The 24,817-nt window shown below is 44.8% G+C and overlaps 1 protein-coding gene across 1 annotated transcript in view; it reads right to left on the bottom strand.

Moving 5' to 3' along the window:
- LOC144823108 (6-pyruvoyl tetrahydrobiopterin synthase-like) overlaps window positions 1–19,651 on the bottom strand; it is an 82,713-nt gene extending 63,062 nt beyond the window's left edge. The window contains exon 1 of the mRNA XM_078681290.1: window positions 19,494–19,651. Within this exon, the coding sequence (XP_078537416.1) occupies window positions 19,494–19,606 (113 nt within the window). The 5' untranslated portion in view covers window positions 19,607–19,651. The remainder of the gene's footprint in view (window positions 1–19,493) is intronic.
- Between the last annotated feature and the right edge of the window lie 5,166 nt (window positions 19,652–24,817).

Raw genomic sequence — 24,817 nt, 5'->3', positions numbered from 1 at the left:
AGACGCTAAACTTCCTGAACTATCTCTCTGGGACGCAAGTGCATAATCTTCACATGTCCGTTTCTGTAGTTGTTTTCAACTCACTAACAACCTCTGATTGGGAAGCAGGGCAGCCGGACATGGAGCGTTGGGGCAATTGTGGGCCTTTTTTGTGCGTGTGGTAGCCGAGGTTTGTGCAGGTTTGCATTTTGCTACTTCACCGAATGTCTGTCTGGCGGACCTAAATGCAATAGGCCTCGCATTTCATTAAGTTAAAGCCATTTGCTTTGCTATACAATACCATTAGCAAAGCAAATGGCTTTAACTTAATCAAAGGCGAGACCTATTGCATTTTCAATGCTTGTTTTAATGTATATTGATTTAACAAACAACTGTTTTTCTGCTCATCTTTATAATACACAAACATCGCCACCATGTGTCAGCTGTCAGAAGTGCAGGTTCAGGCAATTAAGAGCGAGTATTGACAATTAAAAGAGTTGAGCAATGGAAACCACTGGCTCGAATTAAGCACTGCTGTTGCCTGAAAGCTGCTTGACAAATAAGGAGCTCTGTAGTAAGTGCTTAATAAACCCATAAGTTATTTCTAAACATGGGCGCCCCAGAGGTCAGCGCTAGGTGCTGCTGCACCAGATTCCCCACCCTAGAACCAGCCCTGCACACACCTATAAATGTGTGTGCATCTGCACCCCATGTACACTACTTGTGAACCCTGGTCATCTCTGAACAGTGGGATTCAGAAGTGTACTGGCACAACGTCCTTAGTGAATAGGGAGCATGAGTGTGTTAATGCCATGTAAACTGGCACATGTACAAAGCTGTGAATGTATCTGTACCTGTAATTCAAATACACTACTTATGAACTATGGCTGTCTTCAAACGGTGAGTAAACGCGTGCTAAAACAATGTCCCTCACAGAACATTGAGCAGGAGTGTATTAACACAATGTTAACTGACATACAAACAAACCTATAATATTATGTGTGCCTGTAACCCAATCACACTAAAGCACTTTGACGTCTCGTCAGGGGTAGTAAGCGCTATATAAATGCAATTACAATACAATACATGTGAACCACGAACAGTACCGAAGCGTGCGCAATGTGTTGGTGCACATGTACAAATGCTTGAGCCCCTGTCTTGTATCCCTGGACAAAATGTGTCAATATGACAAAAGGTACAGGTTACAAACATTTTTAACTGCCTGCCCCTTGGCTGACATGCAAAATCGGTTCTGTTAGGTTCCATGCTGTCTTAACTGTTAATGGAGTTATTATTTCAATTCCCCCATACATTTAAAGATAGCGAGTCCACTCGAATTTCTTTGGAAGCCTGGGAACAACCAGGGGTAATTCTGGTGATGCTGGTGAATGCTGTTTAACGAGCCAGCGAAAACGGGCAAGCACGCCCATGCACTCACCTCTCTCCTGCTTTGTTGTGGAATCACACAGAGCCGCCGCGCTCCAGTCAACTCTCCCACGTGGAACTTGGTCCTCTCCAGTGCTTAATTTGTAAAAAAAAAAAGTAATTGCCAGGGCTCTCGTCAGGAAGCCTCCACAGCTTGGACCACCCATTGCCACTGCCGGCGTTGCAAGTAACAGTACCTACACAACTACTAACCAGCACACTGCTACAAGTGTGACAATTCAGACTATTCCAGGCCCACAAAGCTAAGAAAATGACTTGGTCGGCAGGTATTAGTTGTTTTTAAAGTATACTAAATGAATAAACTTCTGCTGTTCTGCTTATTTCTAAATTATACAAACAGCCAGTGGCATAGCAAGGGGGGGTCCATCCCAGGCGGTTCACAATTTTACATGCCATCTCGGGGGCGGCAATCGCCCCACACTCCCCTTTATATTGTGGCCGTCGCCCCCCCTTCAGTCTTCAATCGCCCACAGAAGGGCGGCAAACACAGGGACTGCCACAGGTGGCCATAGGGCTAGCTACGCCACTACAAATAGCATCAGAAGTGCTGGTGTTGAGAATTAAGTGCTGGTGGCAAGCACCGGAAACCACAGCAACCACTGGCACAAATTAAGCAGCTTTGTGCCTGCACCTCGATACCCTGAGACGATTCAATTGACCACAGCACCAGGCTTCAGTTGACCATGACCCCAACTGTACCTTGGTGCGAGTGGGAATGAGTGAGAGATGGCATAAAGGGACGATGATCCCTTATGTGCGGTAACCCCTGCTGTGCGAGTAGTCAGGCAGTGGGCAGACCAGGGGCAGCTAGCACGTATATGCACCAGTGTGGCGGGCAACTAAGTGGTGGGTGCGAGCATACAGGCAAGGCGAGTGTCAAATAATAAAAAATAATTTCACTTAACTTGCCTGCTGCATGTCCAACATCCTCCTCGATCCCGCCTCTGTTGACTACGCGTGCTCCAGCCTCCAGGAAATTCCACAAACCAATCCTAGCTCCCTGAGTGGACACTCCTTCAGGTCCTTTTGGCCTGTGCTTGGTCTCCATCCAGCTGTCTAAGACAGCTGAGTGGAGAGCTGCAAAGTGCCCATGTCACTTTGGCCAGCTCAAGAGAGCCGGCCAACCTGTCATGCGTACTTTGGAGGGTCCATCTTGCTCCTCCAGTCCTCTATGCTGACAATCGGCAGAAAAGGGTACATGCCCCCATTTATCCCGGCTGGGGGCTCCTGCACACTAAACATGAAAAAATAAAATCATTTCATTGGCATTTTATTTTCCACGTGTAGTGCCGCTGCAGCGAGCAGGGAGATGTGGTGACGCCATCTCGCCCTCAAAGAGAAATGTAGCTGAGAAACAAATTGTGGTGGATCCCCTTGTGCCATATTTCCTTTTAAACGTACATCTAAGGTGCGTTTTGCCAGTAAAAGCAAAAATCCTATGAGACAACCATCAAATAAGAGCAATTTCAATTATATTTGAACCTGAAGCAGCATCATGGTAGTGATGGCCCCTTAAAAATTGCAACTCCACCTTCAGGGAATCTCTCTGAGGAAATGGTTAAGCTGTCTTTGTCCATTTGTAAACAAACACATTAAATCCCATATAGAACCCACTTCTCTGGGCCATCTCTTTGATGCTATCCAAGGATATTGCTCTTTTCTGCTTTCTCCTGGGCCACTGCTCTGAAGCCCCAGGGGCCAGATGATCAATCAGGGCCCTCAATATGGCCCTTTTGTCCTCCTCCCTATTACTCCCTTGACCCACCTGGAAGGACAGCAGCACGCAAACAGAGGTCGAAATTGACCAGCTGTATGGGGACCAAGGTGCCCATGGGTTTCAATTTTTATAAAAACAGTGCCCATACTTTTTTGTTATAAACAACCATCCCATAATTGTTAATGGGAATCTGGAGGCACCTCTGTGCGAGAGCGGAGGGGTCTAAAGTGCTTTCATTTCTGGAGTCACTTGAAGCATCATAATGCCAACCATTTATTATTTTTTTAGAGTTACTGTAAGGATGCTGAGTTTCGGAAGGTGTCTTTTTAACGGAGTTATATAAAAATGTTAGCATGAGGTACTGTCTGGTTAGGGATTACTAATATGTATTCTTTGAAATCACTTTTTTTATCATACACATGAAATCATTGGGTGGAAGCCTAACTTATACCGTGTGTAGGGTTCTGTGAAACGAGACGGAATCAGCGTGCGGGAACTGTTGCCACTTGATTGACATAGTACCCAGAATACTACAATTGAACTGCGCCTTGAACAAAATGGCAGTTTACATATCTTTGGAATGATCTTAGTTATGACAGTTCAAGGTCGTGGACATTTATATGTGTGAAGACTCTGCTAACATAGACTCTTTCGCTACTGTCAACATTTTACCGACTAGAACTTTGTCCAAACGACTCTTCTGAGGTACATGTTTACTAGCCGGGCCGAGTACCTCTGACTGGGGCCCGTGTTTTTTCGGTGCTGGAAGTAGATGCGCATTTGATGCCCGGAACATAATAGGAGAAGCTGGGATCGATATCAGTCACTACAATTTGCCATCTGCCGTTTATTTGCGAATCAGGACCAAGAACCCTCGGCATTTTCGAGGATATCAGAGCCAAAGAAATTGATATTAGGGCTCGTAGATTACACATTATAAGCCTTGAGGAAGTCACGGTGGTGACGAAATGCGCGTTGGCTGTTTCTTACTTTACCTGACTAAGAAGTGGGACTAAGAATACATCACAGAAACCACAGAAATGTATTTTTGTTTTTTGTGAATGTTTAAAGTCTGGCTGTGGTACTAGTGAGGACGAATTACTTTCCTTTGATATCTACTTGTGAATAAACACTGGTAAGAACTGAATGATATATGTCTTTATACATAACTCCTGTGATAGAAAGTTTCACTCATCATTGTGGTGTTGGTTTTAGCTCCAAAGACTGTTAAACTATAGAAATGAATGATTAGAGTGCCGGGGTATCTGCTTTGTGAATGATTACTGTACAATTCACTCTGTGTTTTGTAACTATTGATACCCTAGGTAGTGGGGCATCTTACCCCGATTGGCACCTATTAGACGCTCTGGTGTATAGTTACACCTATATGACGCCTAATTTGATAATACCGGTTTCTACTAAATTTGCTTTGAAGTGCGACTAGTTTGACTACCACTACCTTGTGTGTTTTTAGATTATACTGTGTGTAATACAGTTTTAAAATGACCGCTTACATATCAGTGCTTTCTGTTACAGGCTGGACCTTCATAGCACTCACTATAAGTACACAAGCCACGTTTCTGCACTGCGCTAACCAGGATTTCAATTCTGTGACCCTCTGGTCTCACAAACAGACATCTGCAGTGATCACACAAACCAACTGAAGTTTCATAATGTAAAACAGGGGATTTCCCAACAATCAGTTTAATTTGCATTTATTTGTCACTTAAGGTGTGTGCATGATTTTATTTGCAGTTGCTGTGAAGATAAGAAAACAACAAAATACTGATAGAATATTTTGTTGGATTTTTGCCATGAGGTTAACCCCGCCATCACATAGCTCAGGATCACAGTTTCAATTCTTTTTTATGCATTTCACCTGCTTCATGTCAATGAAGATGGCCTGAAAGCATGAAAAATAAAGAAGTCCTTCCAGGCCATCTTCATTTACAAGTAATTACTGAGGCATGCGGCCCCCCTGGGAAGTCCGCCATGGACCCCAGGGGGTGTGCCTCCCAGTTTGAAGAGCTTTGTTTCAGGCATTTTTGCATCTGACACTGACATCTGCACTGTTTTGACGTTGAAAGCATAAGTTACATATCATTTACTAATGTAGAGGTCCATTAACCATGAGCTGCTGTGCCCAGGCCCAGTTTGGCTTCTGGCCACATGAGTACAGACCTGTGCCCACTGGTATAACCTGTGTCCACTGAACGCCAGCATCAGGTTATACCAATGGCTGCTGGGAGCAGAGAATAGTTACTTCAGACAAGGGTATCTGTGCTACGGTACATGTTTGAACTGTTTGAGCTGTGAATTCTGCGGTGCTGTGTTACAATACCTAACCATAAATGGTGAATTTAAATTTTTGGATCATTGTGACAACCTTATTTCAGTGTTAGTTTAAAAACCCATATTTCACAGGATATACATCATGCCTGTAAGTTATTTTCTGTCATTCGTGGAAAATAAATTAAGCATGTGTATTACAGATGTCTACCTATGTAAAGGCTAGAAAGTAATGTAGCATATTACAGTCTAAAGTAGTATGATAGAGTAGTGATTTCAATACACACTATTATTCTGTGAATACATAACAGATAAAATGCTCTCTTATCTTCACATTTACAAACCCCACTGCCTCATGGATCAATATCGTGTCACAAGAGCCCCACATTGGCATTATAAAACTGGCGGGTAAGTGAACTATAAACGTTTCCAGTTTTGTTTTACATCCCTCTGATTCTGTTTCCTGTCCTTTTATGTCCTGTGGGACGTCCGTCTGCAGGAAATTGTATTTCCTGCAGCCCTGTCACTCAGGGCTGCAGGCTCTGGGTGACAGGAGAGAAACACAATAGCCATCACCGGAGAAATCGCATATTTTCTGCTTGCTGCAGTCAGACGTCCTGCCCCACAGCTTGAATAACTGGAAAAGGGAAGGTACCTGGCTCACTGGTACAGGGAAAACGTGGCTGGTGTCCAACCAGCTCCAAGCCCTGTGCAAGAGAGTTTTGCTGCTGGCCATGTAAAGCAGCAGAAAGATTCTGCTGCAGTACTGGGCATGTTATCTGATATTTTGCACATTCACATATAGAACTTTAATGCACAGCTGCCTATTAGTCATCCTCTGTACATGAAGGAATATATATCACCGTAAAGCGCTCTGCTACCCTCATGGGTCATGTTCGCGCTGTATAAAACTTCTTAAATAAAGAAATAGTTCTGCAATGGTGCCAAAATATTTACGGCAAAATTGCATTTTCCACAGTGAATTAAAAATCAATTTTCAGCTAAACTTTAGAAATATTTAAAAAAGTAGCTCACCAAATTTCAATTAGCCTCATGTGATTCACATGTTGTGATGGTTCATATGCAGATTTCGAGTGTTTAACTTAACATGTGCCAAGAGAACGGACCTTAAAAGAAGGCTTAACTTTTCTAAAAAATAATATTGCATGTACATGTCCTACACTATAAAAAAAACATGGAAATGACACATATCCAAACTGGGCAACTATCATGTACTGTGCGCTACTTATCTCTGCTAAGTGTCTGTCATTCATTTATTACGTTTCCAACCTCAGTTAAGGTAACGATGGATGCGGATTACAACACACAAAAAAAAGATATCTCTAAGGTATCAATACATACAATTTTTTTTTTTTCTTTTAAAGAAACACATACTTGTGCTGTTCAAAATCCTTATCTAATTCTGACTCATCACAAAATGACTCTATGTCTAATTCTGGAATAGTTAATGTTTAGCTATATTGCTATCATGTGCTTTTTTTTTTCAACAGCACTGTAACCACATTTCATCATAATTTTTCTCTGTTTTAACGTCTACACTCATAGAACCTGCAACATCCGTTAAAAATGTTGTTTTTATTAAATAAATATATGAAAACCAGTGTTAATGTATCACTTGCCACAGTATATTTTGCTGTTTTGTAGCACTGTAAATAACAAGGGCTCCAATTAATCCATACAGCGATAAACATTTCATCAGTCTCAAATATGTATGACTTAACTGTTATCATTACAGCGCTAAGAGACCCTGATGGGTCATGTTTACACTATTTAAAACTCCTCAAATAAATAGAAGGATAAAATGATTGAATTCAAATCAATGTCAGAAACAAACAACCATCTATATCTACATCAAGATCATCCAGGGGCAAAACTATCAAAAGTGCAGCAGGTGCGGTAGCAGCGTGGCCTCCACTGAACTCCAAAGAGATACAAGTGGCCCATTTTCTTTGCTTGCACTAGGACCAATGGAAACATTGCTATGTCGCTGGTCATGTAAATGTATAAGAATCTAGAATGTTCTTTAGTTATCCTGACATGAGGAAGCAACAGGTCCTTTGTTCACTTTTTATTTATTTTTTATATACCGCCAAGCTACCAAGAAGTACGTTCTCAATGTATGCACATCTTTCTTTACTTTTCTTGATATGGAATCACCCTTTTCAGATTCGTTCTGTCCCATCACTTTTTAGGGCTCGGCTGAACGCGCGGAAGCGCGTCTCCGCCGAGAACCCTATTGTGGCCGTGTCTGCTTCCCAGGAGACAATCCTGGCCACGCGCATGGCGATTTGAAACTGCCACGCGCACGCGAACGCGCGCTGTGGCCAGGCGCTGTCTCCTGGGAAGCTCGAATCACCACACGAAACACCACACACGCATGCGCATACACACAGACACAAGCGCCCATGCACGCACGCACATACATACATACAGACACCCCCCACACACACACATACACACACACACAAGTGCACCAAGGCCCCCCCCCTCCCCGCCGCCGTCACCGTCGCACACACACGAGCATACACACATGAGTCCCCCCAGCCCTTTTGAACTTACCTGGGCAATCTCGGGGGACTCTGCTCTCCGCACGCGGCGCACAACCTCCTGCTGGCGCGGACCCGGGGCTCTCTACCGCTCACAGGAGCCCCGGGCGCGAGACGCATGGACTCTGCCTGCCTCCTTTTCCGGTCCGGACGCGGCCCCGCCTCCGTCACAGGCGACCTTGCCTGACTTCCGTTTTTCCGCTTCTTGGTTTTCACTGCCGCAAGTTCTTTCACAATCTTCGTCAGAACTCATAATGCAAGCAAGATTATGGACTTTGTCAACGCTAACAATTCTTTTTTTTTACTGTGTCTAGGCAGCAGGGGCACTCGGGTGAGCCAGGAATAAATGAAATGACCTGTCGATAATTGAGAATGCATGCTCGGATAGTACTGTGCCGAGATGCCTTAATGTCAAACTGATAACTTAGCAATGTTTCCCATATTAATGTTGCCTTCCATTGCTACTCTTTTTGCAAACCTCTCTCAAGCTCTCCTCCGCTAACTTCCAGGCCTTTCTCTGAGTTACACAAAAAGCAAAACCACACGGCTCCTTGTTTAAATGGTGCATGCGCTTCTTGAACTGAATGGAGTTGTGCATGTGAATGGAGTCTGATCACTGCCCAGTGTCGACTTAATGGGCTGCTTGGAAGTCGGTTAAGGTAAATGATCGACTTTCCTTGCATAGAGCTAGGATAGATTAGTCATTAGGACATCCGCTGCAAAGATTTCTGTTTAATGTGTGCTTCACCCTTCTCTAATATTTCTGAGGGAAATTTGCGCTTCCGCATTGCTCAGCCAGTTACCGGTAAGGCAGACTTACACTACCGCATTCCCTGAACCAGTTTTGAGTGACGGAAGCGTGCACATCTGCTTGCTGTGGGCACAGCCTCAGGGATGGAAATTTGCATTCTTGTGTGTGTGGATCTTGTTCTTAGCGATGAAAGTTTGCATCGCTGCGACTTGCTTCAGAGATCTCAGGTTCCTCGATTCAGGTGAGAAGCAAATCTAGCCCGGAAATTTTCTTTGCAATGTTACATATTTCTGGAAATCCAGTTATAAAATCATGAACACAACTACAGGAATTTGAGGGGAAAGACTGGATGCTTATGCCGGGACCTGGGTTGCTTGCAAGCTCTGCTGTTCTGTACTTGTACAGTCTTTATTTCAATATTATTTCTCATAGAGAAAGTCACTTCATCCCCAAAACCGCACGATTTAGGAGTGTTGCCGTCATAGCCCAACCCTGGAATGGGACTTAATCTGGCCATTAAAAGGAGTGAATCTCCTATTATTTTCTGGGACAGAATGGGTTGAAAAAACGTTTGCACAAGCGCAAAAGTTTTTGGGTGCTCCAAAACTTGCCAGAGTATCCCCATGTACCCTTGGAGTAGGCTTTACCCTTGCATTAATAAGATTGTTACTGGCACGAGCAATTTAATGTAAGAGGGCAAGTTATTTAAAAAAAATGCCATGCACCCGAAAATTAAGCCGTTTGCATGTATATGTTGAATTTACAAGCTCAAAAGAGGGTGTGAACTGGGCCCACATAATATCCGACTAACGTCGTTCTCACTTTTGTTCAATTCCATTTTTTCTACCTGCTAACTCGTGTTTCCATCACAACCGGTTCCCTAACAGCGCAATGTGTATTTTTGAAGATCCCCAAATATTATGCACCTTTTAAGGACAGATGCCTTTATTATGCATTTACACTAACGAGCCCGGAGCTCCTCTAGTGTGCAGCCATTACTGTTGGCTCCAAGCCACGCCCCTCCCCGATTTTCAGTTTTTTTGCAGAGAGGAATGATAGCGCCCCTAGGTTACTATTTATTCCTCTCACTGCTCTCAGACCCTAGTCCACCCCCAACCTCTCATCTTAAAAAAAACATTTTGACAAAAAGCTAATTTATAGCCTTCCATACTTTCTGTTCTTTGAATATCAAACTCATGCAAAGGCTTACAGAAAAGAACACAACAGCAGAAAATACCTACAGTTAAATACATCCCAGAATAGATAGTATTTTTATAATTCTGGAGTAACAATACATTTGGTTCTATTGCTCACATTTTATTTAGTTTGCCTTACTAGTGTTGGCATCTGAAACTCTGTCTGGATTTTCAGACTGCATAAGTGGGGGTTTTATTAAACAGGTCCCACAGGCCTTAGGTCAAAACAACACAAGTCAATTCACAGAGGATTTTGTGCATGGGCGAGAAGTTCAAATAATATGACCAGAATTGCAAATGCATTCTTATCCGGATTGGAAGTCAACATCATTTAATCAGTCTCTTTGATAGAAGCAACTCTATCTTGCAATTACCTTTTTTGCTATCTGTGCATGTTGACACCTATGGATCTTCAATTATAGATTGTTTTATTTGTGCTGGCAGAGTAGGTACACTAGTTTGGATGGTGCCTTTAGATATGCGTTAATTCTTAAACAGTGGGAGCAGACTCCCATGGTGAGGGGAGCATTATCTTTTGTAGTTTGAGATTTTATTCTTAAAAATACAAAAGATACCAGTTTGGCGCATGGCTCCATCATGTTGATGGAGCCATGTACCCAACTTCGCAATGCAACCTCGCTAGTTCTCCCACCTTTGGCCCAGGTTTGCTGTGTTCTACTAGCGCCGGGACACCTCCTTGTGAGGTAGCTGTTCGCGCTGTATAAAATCCAGTATTATTATTATTATTATTAATGCATTAACAGGAACCACCGTAAGGGTGGTTCCCACCAATGCTTAAAGGAATGATCGCCTGCTTGGTAATTTGCTCCATCTCCCTAACAGAGAAAAAGGCTGCCCACCAATATATTGTAAATGGAAAACGCAATATTTAAAAATATAATTTAAGGTGGGAAATACTACTTTCCAAAAAAGCCTGACATTTGGCCATCTTTTAAAGCACAGCAAATGTGACCAGACAAAAAAAAAATGTAAAAGCATTTTATTGCTCATTTATTTTCTGAATTCCAGCATGTTTATTTTGGGGGTACTGCATCACCCTTACTATGTGCACGCTGCACAATGCTTCACTCTTCACCCTCACACCTCCTCACCCTCAAACCCCCTCACCCTCACACCCTCTCAAACTTACACACCCTCACTCACCCTTACACCCTCACACGCCCTCACCCTCACACCCTCACCACCCCTCACCCTCACACACCCCCTCACCCTCACACCCCCTCACCCTCACACCCTCACACCCTCACACCCCCTCACCCCCCCACCCCTTCACACCCCCACACCCTCACACCCCCACACCTTCACACCCCCCCACACCTTCACACACCCTCACTCACCCTCACTCACCCTCTCACACCCTCACTCACCCTCACACACCCTCACACACCCTCACTCACCCTCACACCCAGCATAGCATAACAACACACAGCATAGCATAACAAAACACAGCACATCATAATAAAAAAGCACAGGATAGCAAAAGATAGCATAGCATAATTATTCCCAACTCTCCTTATTATTGAGCAACATATGACATTTTGCAAATCATCTTTATACACCAATTCAGAGTTTTCGGAAAATTTATGCAACTCATTGTCATACACAATGCCAATAACTCAAACTTTAATGCTGCGAGCCCTATTGCATTGTAAATGCTTGTTTGTTGTCTCTTTATTGTCTTGTGGTAGGATCGTGCAGCGTCTTTTTATTATGTTTGGATTGTCTCAGGATAGCCTGCAGTTCATTTGCACTTTGGGGAGGGAAGTGATAGCATTGCCTTTCATCCCTGTTAATTACACAACTATACCCTGGATCGTACAGTGAACCAGAGCGGTTCTTGTTATTGTGAACCTTACACTGAGGGTGTGGCCCATGTGAAGCATTACAAAACAGACAAGGGCGGCTCCCTTTCCCTCCAGCCCCTCATCTAGAACCACGCTTTCAGCCTGGCATAGACTGAGTCTGCCCCAGCCCTAACTGTCTTACAGAAACCAAACTGAAACGTCAGACTCACACTAGTCCTGCCAGCCTTTCAGACTTGAGTCCCACATGTGTTAGACTTTGCCCCAAGCCAGCAAAATAGCACATCAGCTGTGTGCAAATATTAGGGTGACCAGGAGTCCTAAATCTGCTGGAAGGGTCCCGGTTTTCCTGTCTCAGCAGATTTTTCACTGAATTAAAGCAAATGTCCCGATTTTTACAGAGGGTCAATTGAATACAGATGGATGCAAGCTTTGATGCGTTCCTGTGCAGGATTAGTTACCAGCCTTTTCAGAAATCAGCTTAATAAACACAGACTAAACGCTGTGTAAAAGCTTCATTTAATTCCTACCCCTTAAGTGCCCGGTTGTTTTTTTTAAGGCCCTCTGTACCCGTTCGTCGATGTGAAATTATAGTCCTGTTTCTATGTTTATGAAATGCCCCCGTTTTTGGTTTTCAAACTCTGGCAACCCTGGCAAATATTGCCTGACCCATGGACCGTGCCCTTGTCTCCATGACAACAGAATGGAAAATGGTAGACTGGAGTGAATGCTTGAAGCTGGACTGGTGAGTGTTTCAGCTACAAGGAGAGGGCCCACCGCACTCCATCTCTGGCCTTAGAGATGGTGGAGGAACATACCTGGATGCACTGGTGCTTTATTTATTAAAACTAGCACCATGACGCCACCAACTCAGTATCATACTCCTGCTCTGACTCTGCAGGAAGAGAGTCGCTGGTGGACTTTGACGGGAGAGATCATAGGTGCGGGTACATGGTGGACATGAAAGGCCACTGCCACAGGAATAGGGTACAGCCAGGCAAAGAAGGATCTTGGGGTGTGGGTAAAAGTAGTTCTGCGGGAGCAAAGTTGGCCATGGCTGTGGTTGGTGCAGATAGCTTGACCAACCGTTCTGCAATCATGACTCCTGTCCAGCTGCCCGAACAGAGATCCCTGGTGGCGTCCATGGGTCCACATTGTGGTTTCCTTGCACTTTTAATCCTTACAAGGGACATGCAGCTCTCACTCTTTCGGAGCTTCATGAGCTGTAAAAGAGGTGCCTGCTGGGGGGTGGGGGGGAGGGGGCAACTGCGTTAGGAGCACATACACTGTAGTAGCAAATTTCATGCTATTCAAAAAGAGCGCTTTGGGTGTTTTTTCAAGTGTTATCCATTTTCTAGATTTTTATTTTTTATTTTTGTACTAGCTAGTTAAGGTTAACATTAGCTGCCAGCAACAAAGATGTCTGTCTGTTGTATTCTTTCTGTTTTTTTAACAGGCGACGTCTATGAGACCTTAAATTTTACTCGTCAACAACTACTTCAACATGCGCACAAGCTGTTCTGCATTTCCCTCTTTGACTAGTTCCTTCAAGACGGACACATGACTCTTTCAGTCTCCTATTCTGTCCCCTAAGCCATTCCTCAATGCATCCTTTTGTTATACTTGATTGACCTTACAACCACTTAATGTTGTATTGCTCAACTGTGACTCTTATGAATCCCCCCATGTACCTCGTGTAAACGTTATCACATGACATGTAAAGCGCTCTGATACGTTCGGGTTTAGCTAGCGCTATGAAAAACTCTAAATAATAATAATAATTCATCTACTGAGACGCAAACAGCCATAAATGTGCAAATAAAAAACAAGTTGGGGCCCTGACCTTGGACTATGCCCTTGATGTGTATTTCTTCTCTCATTACTAAGGATCAGTTTGTTAAAGTATTAAACCCAAGACTTAACTACACTGCAAAGTAATGCAAAGTCTCTACGTCTACCATCAAATTACATTTTGGTGAATTTACCATGAGACTTGGCACATCTTCCTTCCCCCAGGTAATATCCAGGCCATTTTCTAATCATACATCTTCCAGCAGGTTTTACATTGATTCAAAATGTTCCCAATCTTGCTTACTTGGAAGCAGAAGAATAAGGTCAAAAAGTAATTCCCCGGGGCCTCATACATTGGCCAAAGAGAGGCTATAATTAAAAGCTGTGTCTTCTGGTTCAGTGTTTCCAACCAGTTCACAAAGGGGATGGCAGTGATTCTGATGGCAAGGCAAATCCAAGGGGTTGTCCTTCCCAGGAATATATCACGGAGATGTAGGTCATGCCACACTTAAGAATACACTATTTATTGCCAACATATTTAGGAGAAGAGGTAAAGCGTGCTAGCTCCGCCTCCATGGCTGAAACACACCCATTGAACCAGGTCCTGTGGCAGCTGGTGGTATACGTAATATCTAGCTGTCAAATCTTTGAAGATTGCCTGATTTAGCGGGGGAGGGCTTTGAATGAACCCCCCCAAAAGCTCTGCCTGACTTCTAATCCCACTGTTCCTCGAAAAATATTTTTTGATGTTTTTATGTGCACAATTGTGTCTTTCCATTTGCAAAGTGATAGTGGCAAGATGGCCACTCGGTGCAGAGGAAGCAGGAGCAGTGAGGGGGTTTTATTTGCATTGTATTGTAATTGCAGTTATACAGCAGAAGCTGCACAGACAGAAAGATTCAGCAAGAGCAGGGATGGGGGCGGTAGTTTAAGCCAAGGAGAGTAATCAAAGCTGCAGAATGAAGGCTGTGAGAAATTGAGGCAGGGGTAAAGGAGTATAAGTGAAGAAGGCTGGGTCAGTTTCTGAAAGCTATGGGAGGCAGAAGCAGAGTGAGTTTTAGAGGTTTTAGGTCGAGCCTGGGCCGCGCATCCGCTGCTTGCTGTATTGTGGTAGGGAATTGAAGCTCTGCCCACTCTCCGCCCACATTTTTCATTGGCCTGTGTCATTGTCCACTGTAAACTGTGGCTGTTCATTGGTAAAAAGGCTTAGTAGTCCCTCATCAGTACTGCCTTGTCTCATTTTGTATTCTCCCATGGCGACACCCCCTGTTACGTGTCTTGTTACTGGGTAGGCTTCAATTACAGCCTCCCAGCACTATTTTGTCGAACAGCTTTGTCATGGGCGTAGGAAGTGTGGGGGACGAGGGGGATATATCCCCCCCAGATTTTAAAGTGGGGGGGACACGGGGGACATAAGAATTTCCCCTCTCCCTTCTGTTATTGACAGGGCCATTAGCGCGTGAAAGCGCTACCTAATGGCCCTGTACTTAACCTGCCCGGAGTCAAAGAGGACCCCTGCCCTCTGCCCTTTGTTATGCTGTAGGAGGCTTGGCGTCCTGGGAAGGGCAGCGAAGGAAGACAACTCTGTCTCTTTTCTTTCATGCTCAGAGAAGCACAGTGTCAACCTCTCCGGAGTCCTGATCTGCCTCTGGCAGCGGCCCTCATCCCCCTCTCTCTTTCTTTTTCCTCTATCTCTTTCTGTCTCTGTCTTCCTCCTCGTTAAGTTCTGATTTCGAGACAGCTCTTACATTCTCTCTCTTGCCTCTCTTTGTCTTTGTTTCCCTGTGAAATGGATCCAAAATAGGAAGAACACTTTGGCTGGAAATGTCCCCATTTGCTGATCGTTTTAGTATTCCAAAGAAAAACCTTAGGACGGAGAGAAAAAATTATTAAATACCTAAATAAAGCGATACAGAGTGGTCAGCAGAAAGGCCAGATTGTTATTTACACCCACACACATTAGCACCACTTTACAGAGTTTGCCAGTGAAAGCGCTACTTTCTTTTTTTCTTCTTTCTTTGAAGAAAATTGTTTTCCCGGGGTGGGGAAGTGCACTATCCCTATAGGGACTGCAATACCTGGTTGATGAGTGGAGTAAAAACGTTTAATATGATCGTTTTCAACTGTTTTAATTATTTTAGCTTATAAAATGTGTACTGCAGCTCTGTGTTCGGGGATGTGGTCTTTTTTTAAACCAAACTGCTTACATTTTAAAAGGATGTAAGCAATGGACATTGAAACGGATCCCTTCCTGACTGGTCCTGTAGCCATGTCCTGAAATTTACAGGCAAAATCACTTACTGATTTCTGAATAATGAGTTTAAAACTGTTAAGGTAACCATGTTGTTCCTGATTACATTTCACATGCTTTGCTTATTCTTGCATTCCTTATGAGTGTTTGCTTTTTCCAGGGTGTTCTTTGTTTTTTTCAGGCAGCATTTTACTGTTGTCTAGTGCATAATTTAAATTTAGTTGCAGCACAATTGAGTTGTAGCTTAAGGCAGTGCAAGTTTCTCTCAGTGGGGCAGTATGGTGTTCAATGTGGGAGAGGATGTGGCACTCTGGCCAGAGCTGCTGAATTTGGAACTTGAGCACCATTTTCAGCCTTCATGACCAGTCCACCAGACCACACTCCTGACAGAACTCATTCCGATGCTACACCTTAGAAGGCCCGATAGATCTTAGAAGCCCTGGTGTCTTAGCACCCGTAGGTGGACCCTATGGCGGCAAGTGTGAGTTAACCTTGAAGGCCTGTCCACCACAATCCATACTGCAGTTCACCTCCAGTCTTGCGAGCAGGCATACAAGCACACCCTAGACACACCATCGACGGTGACGGTCACTGAGGTCACAAGATCCTTGAGGCCAGTCCACCGCACCCATTGGTACCTCCATTGGCCTTTTTTAGCAGTAGTGGTGCAACTCACCAGCGATCAGTAATGAAGGATTTACATGCACACCAAACTTATGGGGTGATTATAATGGAGGTGGGACTGCCCCGTCACCCCGTCAGTGGCGGTTACACCGCCATCGTTGACTGCATTACCGCCAGCAATATTACAATGGCGGGTGGTTCCATGGCGGTCGGAAAGACCACCGCCACACACCCAACTGGCGCCTTGAGCCCGCCAGTGCGGCGGAGGGGCTCGTGGTTCCTACAATGCTGGTGGTGCCTACCAGCCACCACAGTAGGGATTACGATACCCCTTACCCGCCAGCCTATCCATGGCCGTTCACCCGCCATGGAAAAGTTGGTGGAAAGGGACATTGGGGGCCCGTAGCAGGCCCCAGACATTGAACCCAGGGGATATCTAAGATGCCCCCTACATATCACTGCACCATGTGGCAGGCACCTGATTGTGCCTGCCACGTAGTGCAGTGATATATGTAACATGTCCTTTTTCACATTGCGGCGTACGATGCAGCCAGCAGCACCTGCTGCACTGTAAAAGATAGGCACTGCGAATGCCATAGTGGCGGTTACATTGTAATGCCTATCGTGGGGCCGCCACCTTGAAGGCCAGTGGTCCCATTTCCCCGATTCGATGGCAGACGGACTGAAGTCCTCCTGCCATCGTAATCAGCTTCAAAGTTTGCCAACTTCATCGTCTCTGCTTCATGCACAAACACTTTTAACATGTGCAGCCTGCTTTCGGGCCACTGGAGTTATGCAGCAATGGAGGCCAAAAAGATGTTGCAGTGTTGACTAAATTATGCAACAATAAAAAGGCTGCAGCGTAATGCAGTGCATTTTATGATACTTTATTATTTTGACATATTTATTCATACTAACAGCCTCTGCAAAGCTTTTGCCTCATTAGTACCTGTGTAACATACAAATGCAGCAGTGGGAAAGGTGACCAGTCAACCTTTACAAAGGGCCCTACACTTCACAGCAACATGAGTCACATTTCTCTTAGTAATTTTTGATCCGTTTGAGCAACAAAATTGTTTTTGGTCAAATCGTTAGATTATGCAGCAGATGATGTATTATGTGGCAAATATGACACAGCCATAGTTAAGTGGAAAACATTTTTCCACGTAACTTATTTTTGCCCCAGCATTGTAGTTGATCAATTTGCAAGTTCCCCAAACCGAAAAGTCGAGTTTGGGCACAATTTTCATTTTAAAAGCAGTCGTACAACACAGGGCTACTTGTAAACTGACCCCATGCTTCAGCAGTGCACACATGCAAATGCAGAAAGGGCTACTGGCCTCAAAACTGCCATGCCCTATTATATTCTAGGGACTTAAGGTAGTTCTAATCCCCCTGCCCTATTATGTACTAGGGCCTTATAGGAGAGGCCATGCCAATCATAGGGGTACCCTAACCCATAGTGCACCCTAGTGTATGTAGGTGTTTTCACAGTATCTTTAGGTGTCTCTTTCAGAATAACACTGTTCAGGCAGAGGCCAGGGTCAGTCAGGTACCACCAGTACCAGTCAGCAAAATGTTGGGGAGGGCCCAGGGCAGAGGATGGCTTTGCAACACTAAAGAAACACAAACTCAGAATTTAAAACATAACACCATGGTTGTGGGATTCTCTTTAATAATCAGAATTGATTTCTATCCTAATGAACCCATTTTCTAACATTAGGATAAGGAAAGACTGGGGAAAAATCATAACGTTCTAATCTATACCTTCAAGTGTTCGTGCAGTTCTTTGATGATGGTTAATAGCTCACTGTTCTATGTTAGGATTTTAACTTATAAACTGCAAATACCAAAAGAATCTCTCAGACAAAAGCAGCAACTCACTGACCTATTTACATGATATGCATTTTGTGATCTGCGTGGTACACGTTCTTTGCAGCAGGCATATTACACCACTGTGGCTACCTGACCAAGAGCCAAAACTTCCACTAGACAAACCTCCGATCTCTCTCAATAAAGGACATTAATCCCCAAAGTTATCTTCACATTTTTATTGTTGCCTGAAAATTGCTGGAGACCAGGAATGCAGCAGCAGGTATTTTTCAAACCATAATGCACTTGCAAACACGATGCCCCCACCCTAAGTCCGTGACCTTTGTTTGCTTGGTGCATGAAGATGCAAGATTAATATACATGTTTTTTTAACATTTAGTCTGATTACTATATGAAATAACAAACAAGCATACATGCAAACTGTGACAACATGCCTGCTTTTCTCAATATTTCACTTCGAAAGTATGCAATTGTATTTGTTTAACGGGCGGTGATTTGTATAGGGTCACTGGGAAGTCCACAAGGTTGTCCCTGTCCCCCCCAGAATTTTAGTGTCTCCTACGCCCCTGAGCTTTGTCCTTCCTGCTGTTGCATGCAGAACACGCTCACTCCTAACACCTTTAAAAAAAAAATTACAGCACGCACTTGCAATGCAATAGGTCTCGCATTTGCGAGAGTTTAAGCTATTGGCATTGTAAATGACAATGCCTTTAATTTATCTCTTCTAAAATCGGCACATAAATAAAAGGCATTTTCATTTACAATGCCAATAGCTCAAACTCATAAATGCGAGACCTACTGCATTGCAAAAGCTTGTTGAAGAAGAGACTGGGTAAGAGCGCGTTCGGGGAGGCGGCAACAGCATTTCAGGCTGGGGAAGGGTGGACTTGGGAGCACTTTATGTTAAAAAATTAAGACTTCATATATAGTTCTACTCAACAATTCAGGTCCGGGCCTTTGCAGAATCTCAACACGTGAACAAACATGGGTGCTATTCCTCTCTGGGGAAGGTGGCAGCCAGCCCTAGCCCGTGTCGCTACCTCTTCGCCCCCCCCCCCCCCCCCTCCTCAGATGTGCTGTGCCTGTGCTCCACCCCCCCCCCCCCCCCGCTCCTCAGGTCCTCAGGTGTTCTGTGCTCCACCCCCCCCCCCCCCCCCCCCGGACTCCTCGGGTGTGTTGTGCTCCACCCCCCCTCCCGGGCTCCTCAGGTGTGATGTGCTTCTCACCAGTGCAGCCTGTGGGAGGCCGCGAAGCCCATGCTGGCCGAGGCGTCCGTGACTCTCGCCCTGGGCCGCGTGCTGTTCCCGTCGGCAGGGATCTCGTTGGCGATGTCCGGCATGTCTGTCTGTCCGTAGGGAGTTGCTCGCGTCGTCTGAGGGCTTGTGGTATCATGGGCTCCTTAAATATTCACTCACCCGTAGTTGCCGTGGCCACAACGACCGCTCTGTCCCACACTCCCTCCGCCCCCAACCTCTTGCAACTTCCCACATGCCCGACATCATGTGCAGGCCTCGAGTGGGAACATTTCATGCCTTTGGATATACCAAGGCCAAGCGATCTTCAGAGAACCGGGCGTGACGGCAGCTGCATGTCACATGTGGACAACGTCGGCCTGCAGCCTGGCCGCGCCAACACCAGGCCGTGACGCACGCTATAATGCCATTAGACAGGCTGGAAAGGCTCGGCCCTCATCTCCAAAACACGGATCCCTGTGCGTCCTCCAACCCCTGTGCTGAGTCGAGGACAAAGGAGCAAGGTGGCAGACCTCCATAGGAAAATACCCTTGTTCAGGCCTTCAGTGCTTTAAATGGAAATATTGAATTTCAGGCACTCACTAATTAGAGTACCTACTTGCTCCTGAGAAGTGCGGTACTCTGCCATTAAATATATTGGAGCAGTGCTGAGAAGGGCCGTACTCTCCCATTAAATATATTGGAGCAGTCCTGAGAAGTGCCGGTACTCTGCCATTAAATATATTGGAGCAGTGCTGAGAAGGGCCGGTACTCTCCCATTAAATATATTGGAGCAGTGCTGACTGTTGAGAGGTGCAGGTATTCTCCCTTTCAAATGCAGGTAGTGCAGATACGGAGTGACAGGCAGTATCTGGCCGTTTAAAGCACCTCCTTTTTCACTAACCACTTCACCGAGCCCATAGAGAAACCCTCCTGGCCTTCTATTTATTCCCTGCATAGCATGGCCCCAGAGAGGACCTCTGCCTTATATCCTAGGCATTGCACTCCCCAGAAAGAAGATGCCTTGCCTTCTGCTGCCTGCATAGAGTCCCACCCTCAGAGATGACCCCTTGCCATCTACGCCTTGCATGGCTTTGCCTCAGAATATCCTAAATTCTGCTCCTTAGTCAGCGTGGCCCAGAAGGAGCCCCTCGTGTGCTACCTGCTGCTCAGAGAGTGCTGCACCCAGTCCATGGATTAACCAACCAAAGAGGGAAGTGAGAGGTGTAAGGAGAACTGCAAGTACTGAGGACACCCTCTATTTCCTGTTAAAACTGGGAGAATCCAAAGAGCCGCAGTGACATTTCCAACCTAATGTTGACTCCAGAATATTGTGGACTAAATATGAAAGACCAACAAATCGACAAAGCAAGTATTGGTTTACTTTACTTAACTCCACATATATGTTCCTTTTTACAATATAAAAAGTGGAGTTAATAGTAAATCTATTCATACCTGTATGCACTTACCTTCTCAATAGGTTTCCACTATGCTTTGGTATCACCATCTTTCCACACTCAGGGATATTATGGGTCTGCCATCATCTTTACTTACCAGAGCTCAACCTCATAGCCTTCTGTTGTTTGAAGACCCTCTCTCAACTATCTGGAAATCATTTCCCCTCCCCCTCCCCAGTTTTTATCAAGTTTCTTTACTGGACCTTGGTCACACAAGACAACACGTGGTTAGACTATCAAGAAACATTTTTTTTCAGAAAGGTTCTTCTCCAGAAAGTCAGTAGGGCTGGGGCGGAGTCAGTCACATGGCAGGTTTAGACTATGCATGTTTATTGAGTCTGTGATCTTGCATGGAGGGCATTGTTTTTAGTGCTATGTAAAAGTACAGGCCACTATATAGCCTCAGAGCCATCTACCACCCCTATTTTATGATGTATTTCACCGAGGTGAATGTAACAAAACGTGTGGAAATGAGCATTTTTGTACGTTTTAATACATGTAGTAATATGCCTTTGTTTCTAAATAATTATTGAGGAGCCCTGTTTTACTTGGCATTAAAATGGAAGGTTGATTGCATTTGCCCCACATAAACCTTATGATCTCTTGATTTCTACTCCTCTCATTCTAGTTTCCACATCGTTTTTTGCAAACTTCTATTGTGTTTCCACTGGCATGAAGTCGAATCAGATGTTTATACCGGTGATTCTTTGATGTCAATTTGGAAAAGTTGCAAGCAACATTCTTCGTAACTCGATGATCAAGGGGAATTAAAACACAGCTTTATTACAAGACAGGAGGTTCTATTCTAGTTGTTTTATTATTGTAGACTATCATTCAGAATAACTCTATGTTTGATCCTGCTCCACCAGGGAGGAACTAGAAACACAGAAAAAGGACATCATAAGGTATATGCAGGCATCGTCCCCCAATTAGCTTCCTTTTTCCTTGCTGCTACATGAGTTCAAACAATCAATCAAGACATTTGTTAAGTGCGCTACATACCCGTGAGGGTCTCAAGGCGCTGGGTGGGGGGGGATGGGGCTGCTACTGATCGAAGAGCCAAGTTTTGAGAAGACGTCTGAAGGCCAGGAGATCTTGGGTCTGCCGTAGATTGGTGGGGAGGGTGTTCCAGGTCTTGGCAGCGAGGTGGGAGAAGGATCTGCCGCCGGGGGTTGTTCTTCGGATGCGCGCCACTCTGGCGAGGGCGAGGTTGGCGGATGGAGCTTGCGGGTAGGGGTGTAGAAGCTGAGTCGTTTGTTGAGGTACCCTGGGCCGGCGTTGTGGAGGGCCTTGTGTGCGTGGATGAGGAGTTTGAAGGGTATCCTCTTGTTGACGGGGAGCCAGTGTAGGTCTCTGAGGTGCGGTGTGATGTGGCTGCGGCGGGGGATGTCGAGGATCAGTCGTGCCGAGGCGTTCTGGATGCGTTGCAGCCGTCTCAGGTGCTTGTTTGATGTTCCTGCGTAGAGGGCATTTCTGTAGTCTAGCCTGCTGGTGACGAGGGCCTGGGTTACTGTTCTTCTTGTTTTGGTGGGGATCCACTTGAAGATCCTGCATTCGTAGGGTGTTGAAGCAGGATGCAGTTGAGTGCTTCTTGTGTGTAAAGTGTTTTGCTACAGTGCTTCTTAAGATGGTTTTTAGATTTTGCTTGTGCTGTGCTTGTAAAATCTCATCATTAAAAGAAAAAAAATCTTAAAAGGGGCTTACAGCCCACCCTTGCTTTCCATTCGTTAGTCTGTTTGCCACTCCATTTTCCTTGTTTTCTGTTGATTGCAGTACGCTATTTCTTGTTGGGTTCGAGGTTCTTTACATGTGTTTATCTTATCAGCTGAGCCTGCACCAAGTACTCCTTCAGTTGAACTTTTATTCCACATTTGCCCCTTAAAGGATCTTCTTTTTTCTTTCAGATCAAGTGTGTTTGGCGCATGTAATTTGTATTGTATTGTATTGTATTGTATTGTATTGTAGTACAGCAGAGCACTGTACTGTTTCCTTGTTGACATCCTCTGTATCCTTGTTGGAGTACGCCCCGCCCTGCACCTCTCATTGCAACGGACTACGGGATACACGGCAGCGTGACGCAGGGTTACAGCGGTAAAGCTGAGGAGGCGAAGCTAAGGATGCGTACACGGACGCAGGAGTTTTCAGGACCAGAACCAAGCTCAATTTGCGAGCCGCACAGTAAGGCTCATCTTTCAAGGGTTCCCCTCTCTTTTTTTTTTTCCTGAAGCACGGTTCCTATTGCTGGTCATGGGTCCGATAGGACGGGAGACAGCCCCTGTGGCCAAATGGCGGCGTTGTTGTGTTGAGTGGCGAAAACAGATTCCCGTTTCTGTAAAGAGAGGAGCCCCCACCCCACCAGTTAACTTGATCCAACGGGTCCTTCCTAGAACCACGTTTATCCTACTTCCCAAGGCTATTTCGGACCCCATTCGACCAAGAATTTGAGTCGGAGGTGGAGGTGGAAGTCTCATCGCACACGTCTCAGAATAAAGGGGACAGTAATTACTCGACGATCGCCCAAAGGAAAATGAAATATTGGATAGGATAACACTGATGCAACTGGAACTGATCTGCTGGGACCATCATTACAAAGTTTGGAGGTCACTGTATCACCCAGTGCCTCTATGTTAGAGGTGATGGTGATCCTCCAAAAGACTTTACAAGGCATATTAGAGGTGTCAATTTTGAACAATGAAATCCGAAAGTCACAATCTGTACAGTTTAAAAATATGATTGGGGAACTGATACAGATTAAAGGACAAATGCCTACGTTAGTTAGAACTGTAGGAGGTCCCCCGGAAATGAAGGAGGGGATGGAGGAAGAAGTAGTAAGGGTTATTGAACCACAGAAGGAGGAACCAAACATATATGTCTCGCGATGTCTGTTGATTATAAAAAGATGTGGGGATAGGAGGTATTACAAGCATTACATCCCGAGACCAGGAATGGGAAGAATTCACAAACGCAATAGCCTAACTCCAAGATGTCACGGTAGCAGAAAAAGAGCAAGGTCTGAAATAACCCCTTCTGATAAGAAAGTGCTTCTAGGCTCCAAAAAGGTTACTATAGCTAGATCTGGGGAAATTGAGAGAGAAGAAAAATTGGGTATTAAGGCAAAAGGGGTGGCGAAGTGCATAAGTACAAGCTCCAGTTACCCTAATATTAGTAGTGACCCCAGGAAGAGAAACATTCAAAAGGTACACAGTACAAACAGGCTGGAGCCAAAAGTGGGGGGTCCATCAGGCATCCAGCAAGAAGGATTCCCGGATCTGTGACTTTTCTTGGAACCATTAGAGCAGAGAAAAGGTGGGGAAAAAAGTAAGAAAAGGAAAACCCCTAAATTGATCCCAACTCCTTTTTTTCATTTTCAAAATGTGCAAGCTTACACTTTGTTAGCACAGAGGATCTTAAAGAAGTAGGGTTCCCGACAAATAACAATAGGGGGGGGAGTAACTAAGTTACTCCTGTATTCAGCATTAGTTAAAGCAACTCTGGAAAAAGCAGAATCGGAATTGCTAAAGGAAGGAATTAAACTGATAAAAAGAGAAGAAATGCTGACTAATAAGCAGGGTAAGTAATTCCTTAGAAACCATGCAGGGTTGGGTGTACGGCAAATAAGGATGATTAATCACTGCAGGGGTAACAAGGAAGGATTGGAAATTACTATATCCCCAAATGAATTAAGAAGTGATGATGATGCAGATATATTAGCCGGGAACATATATAGAGCCTTAGCATCGGTGGACTATGAGAGAGAGGGGGGCTTGAGTGAAATTGATTAGGAGCTAGGGACGTCGTCGCACAGCTTGGCCATAATCTCTTGGAATATAAACGGTTATAAAAGAATAGTGTCCCAAGAGA

The sequence above is a fragment of the Lissotriton helveticus genome, chromosome 3_1 (genome assembly GCF_964261635.1).
Source record: "Lissotriton helveticus chromosome 3_1, aLisHel1.1, whole genome shotgun sequence".
NCBI lineage: Eukaryota > Metazoa > Chordata > Amphibia > Caudata > Salamandridae > Lissotriton > Lissotriton helveticus.
Note: the sequence above shows the minus strand (reverse complement) of the source record. Positions and strands in the feature narration are given on the sequence as shown.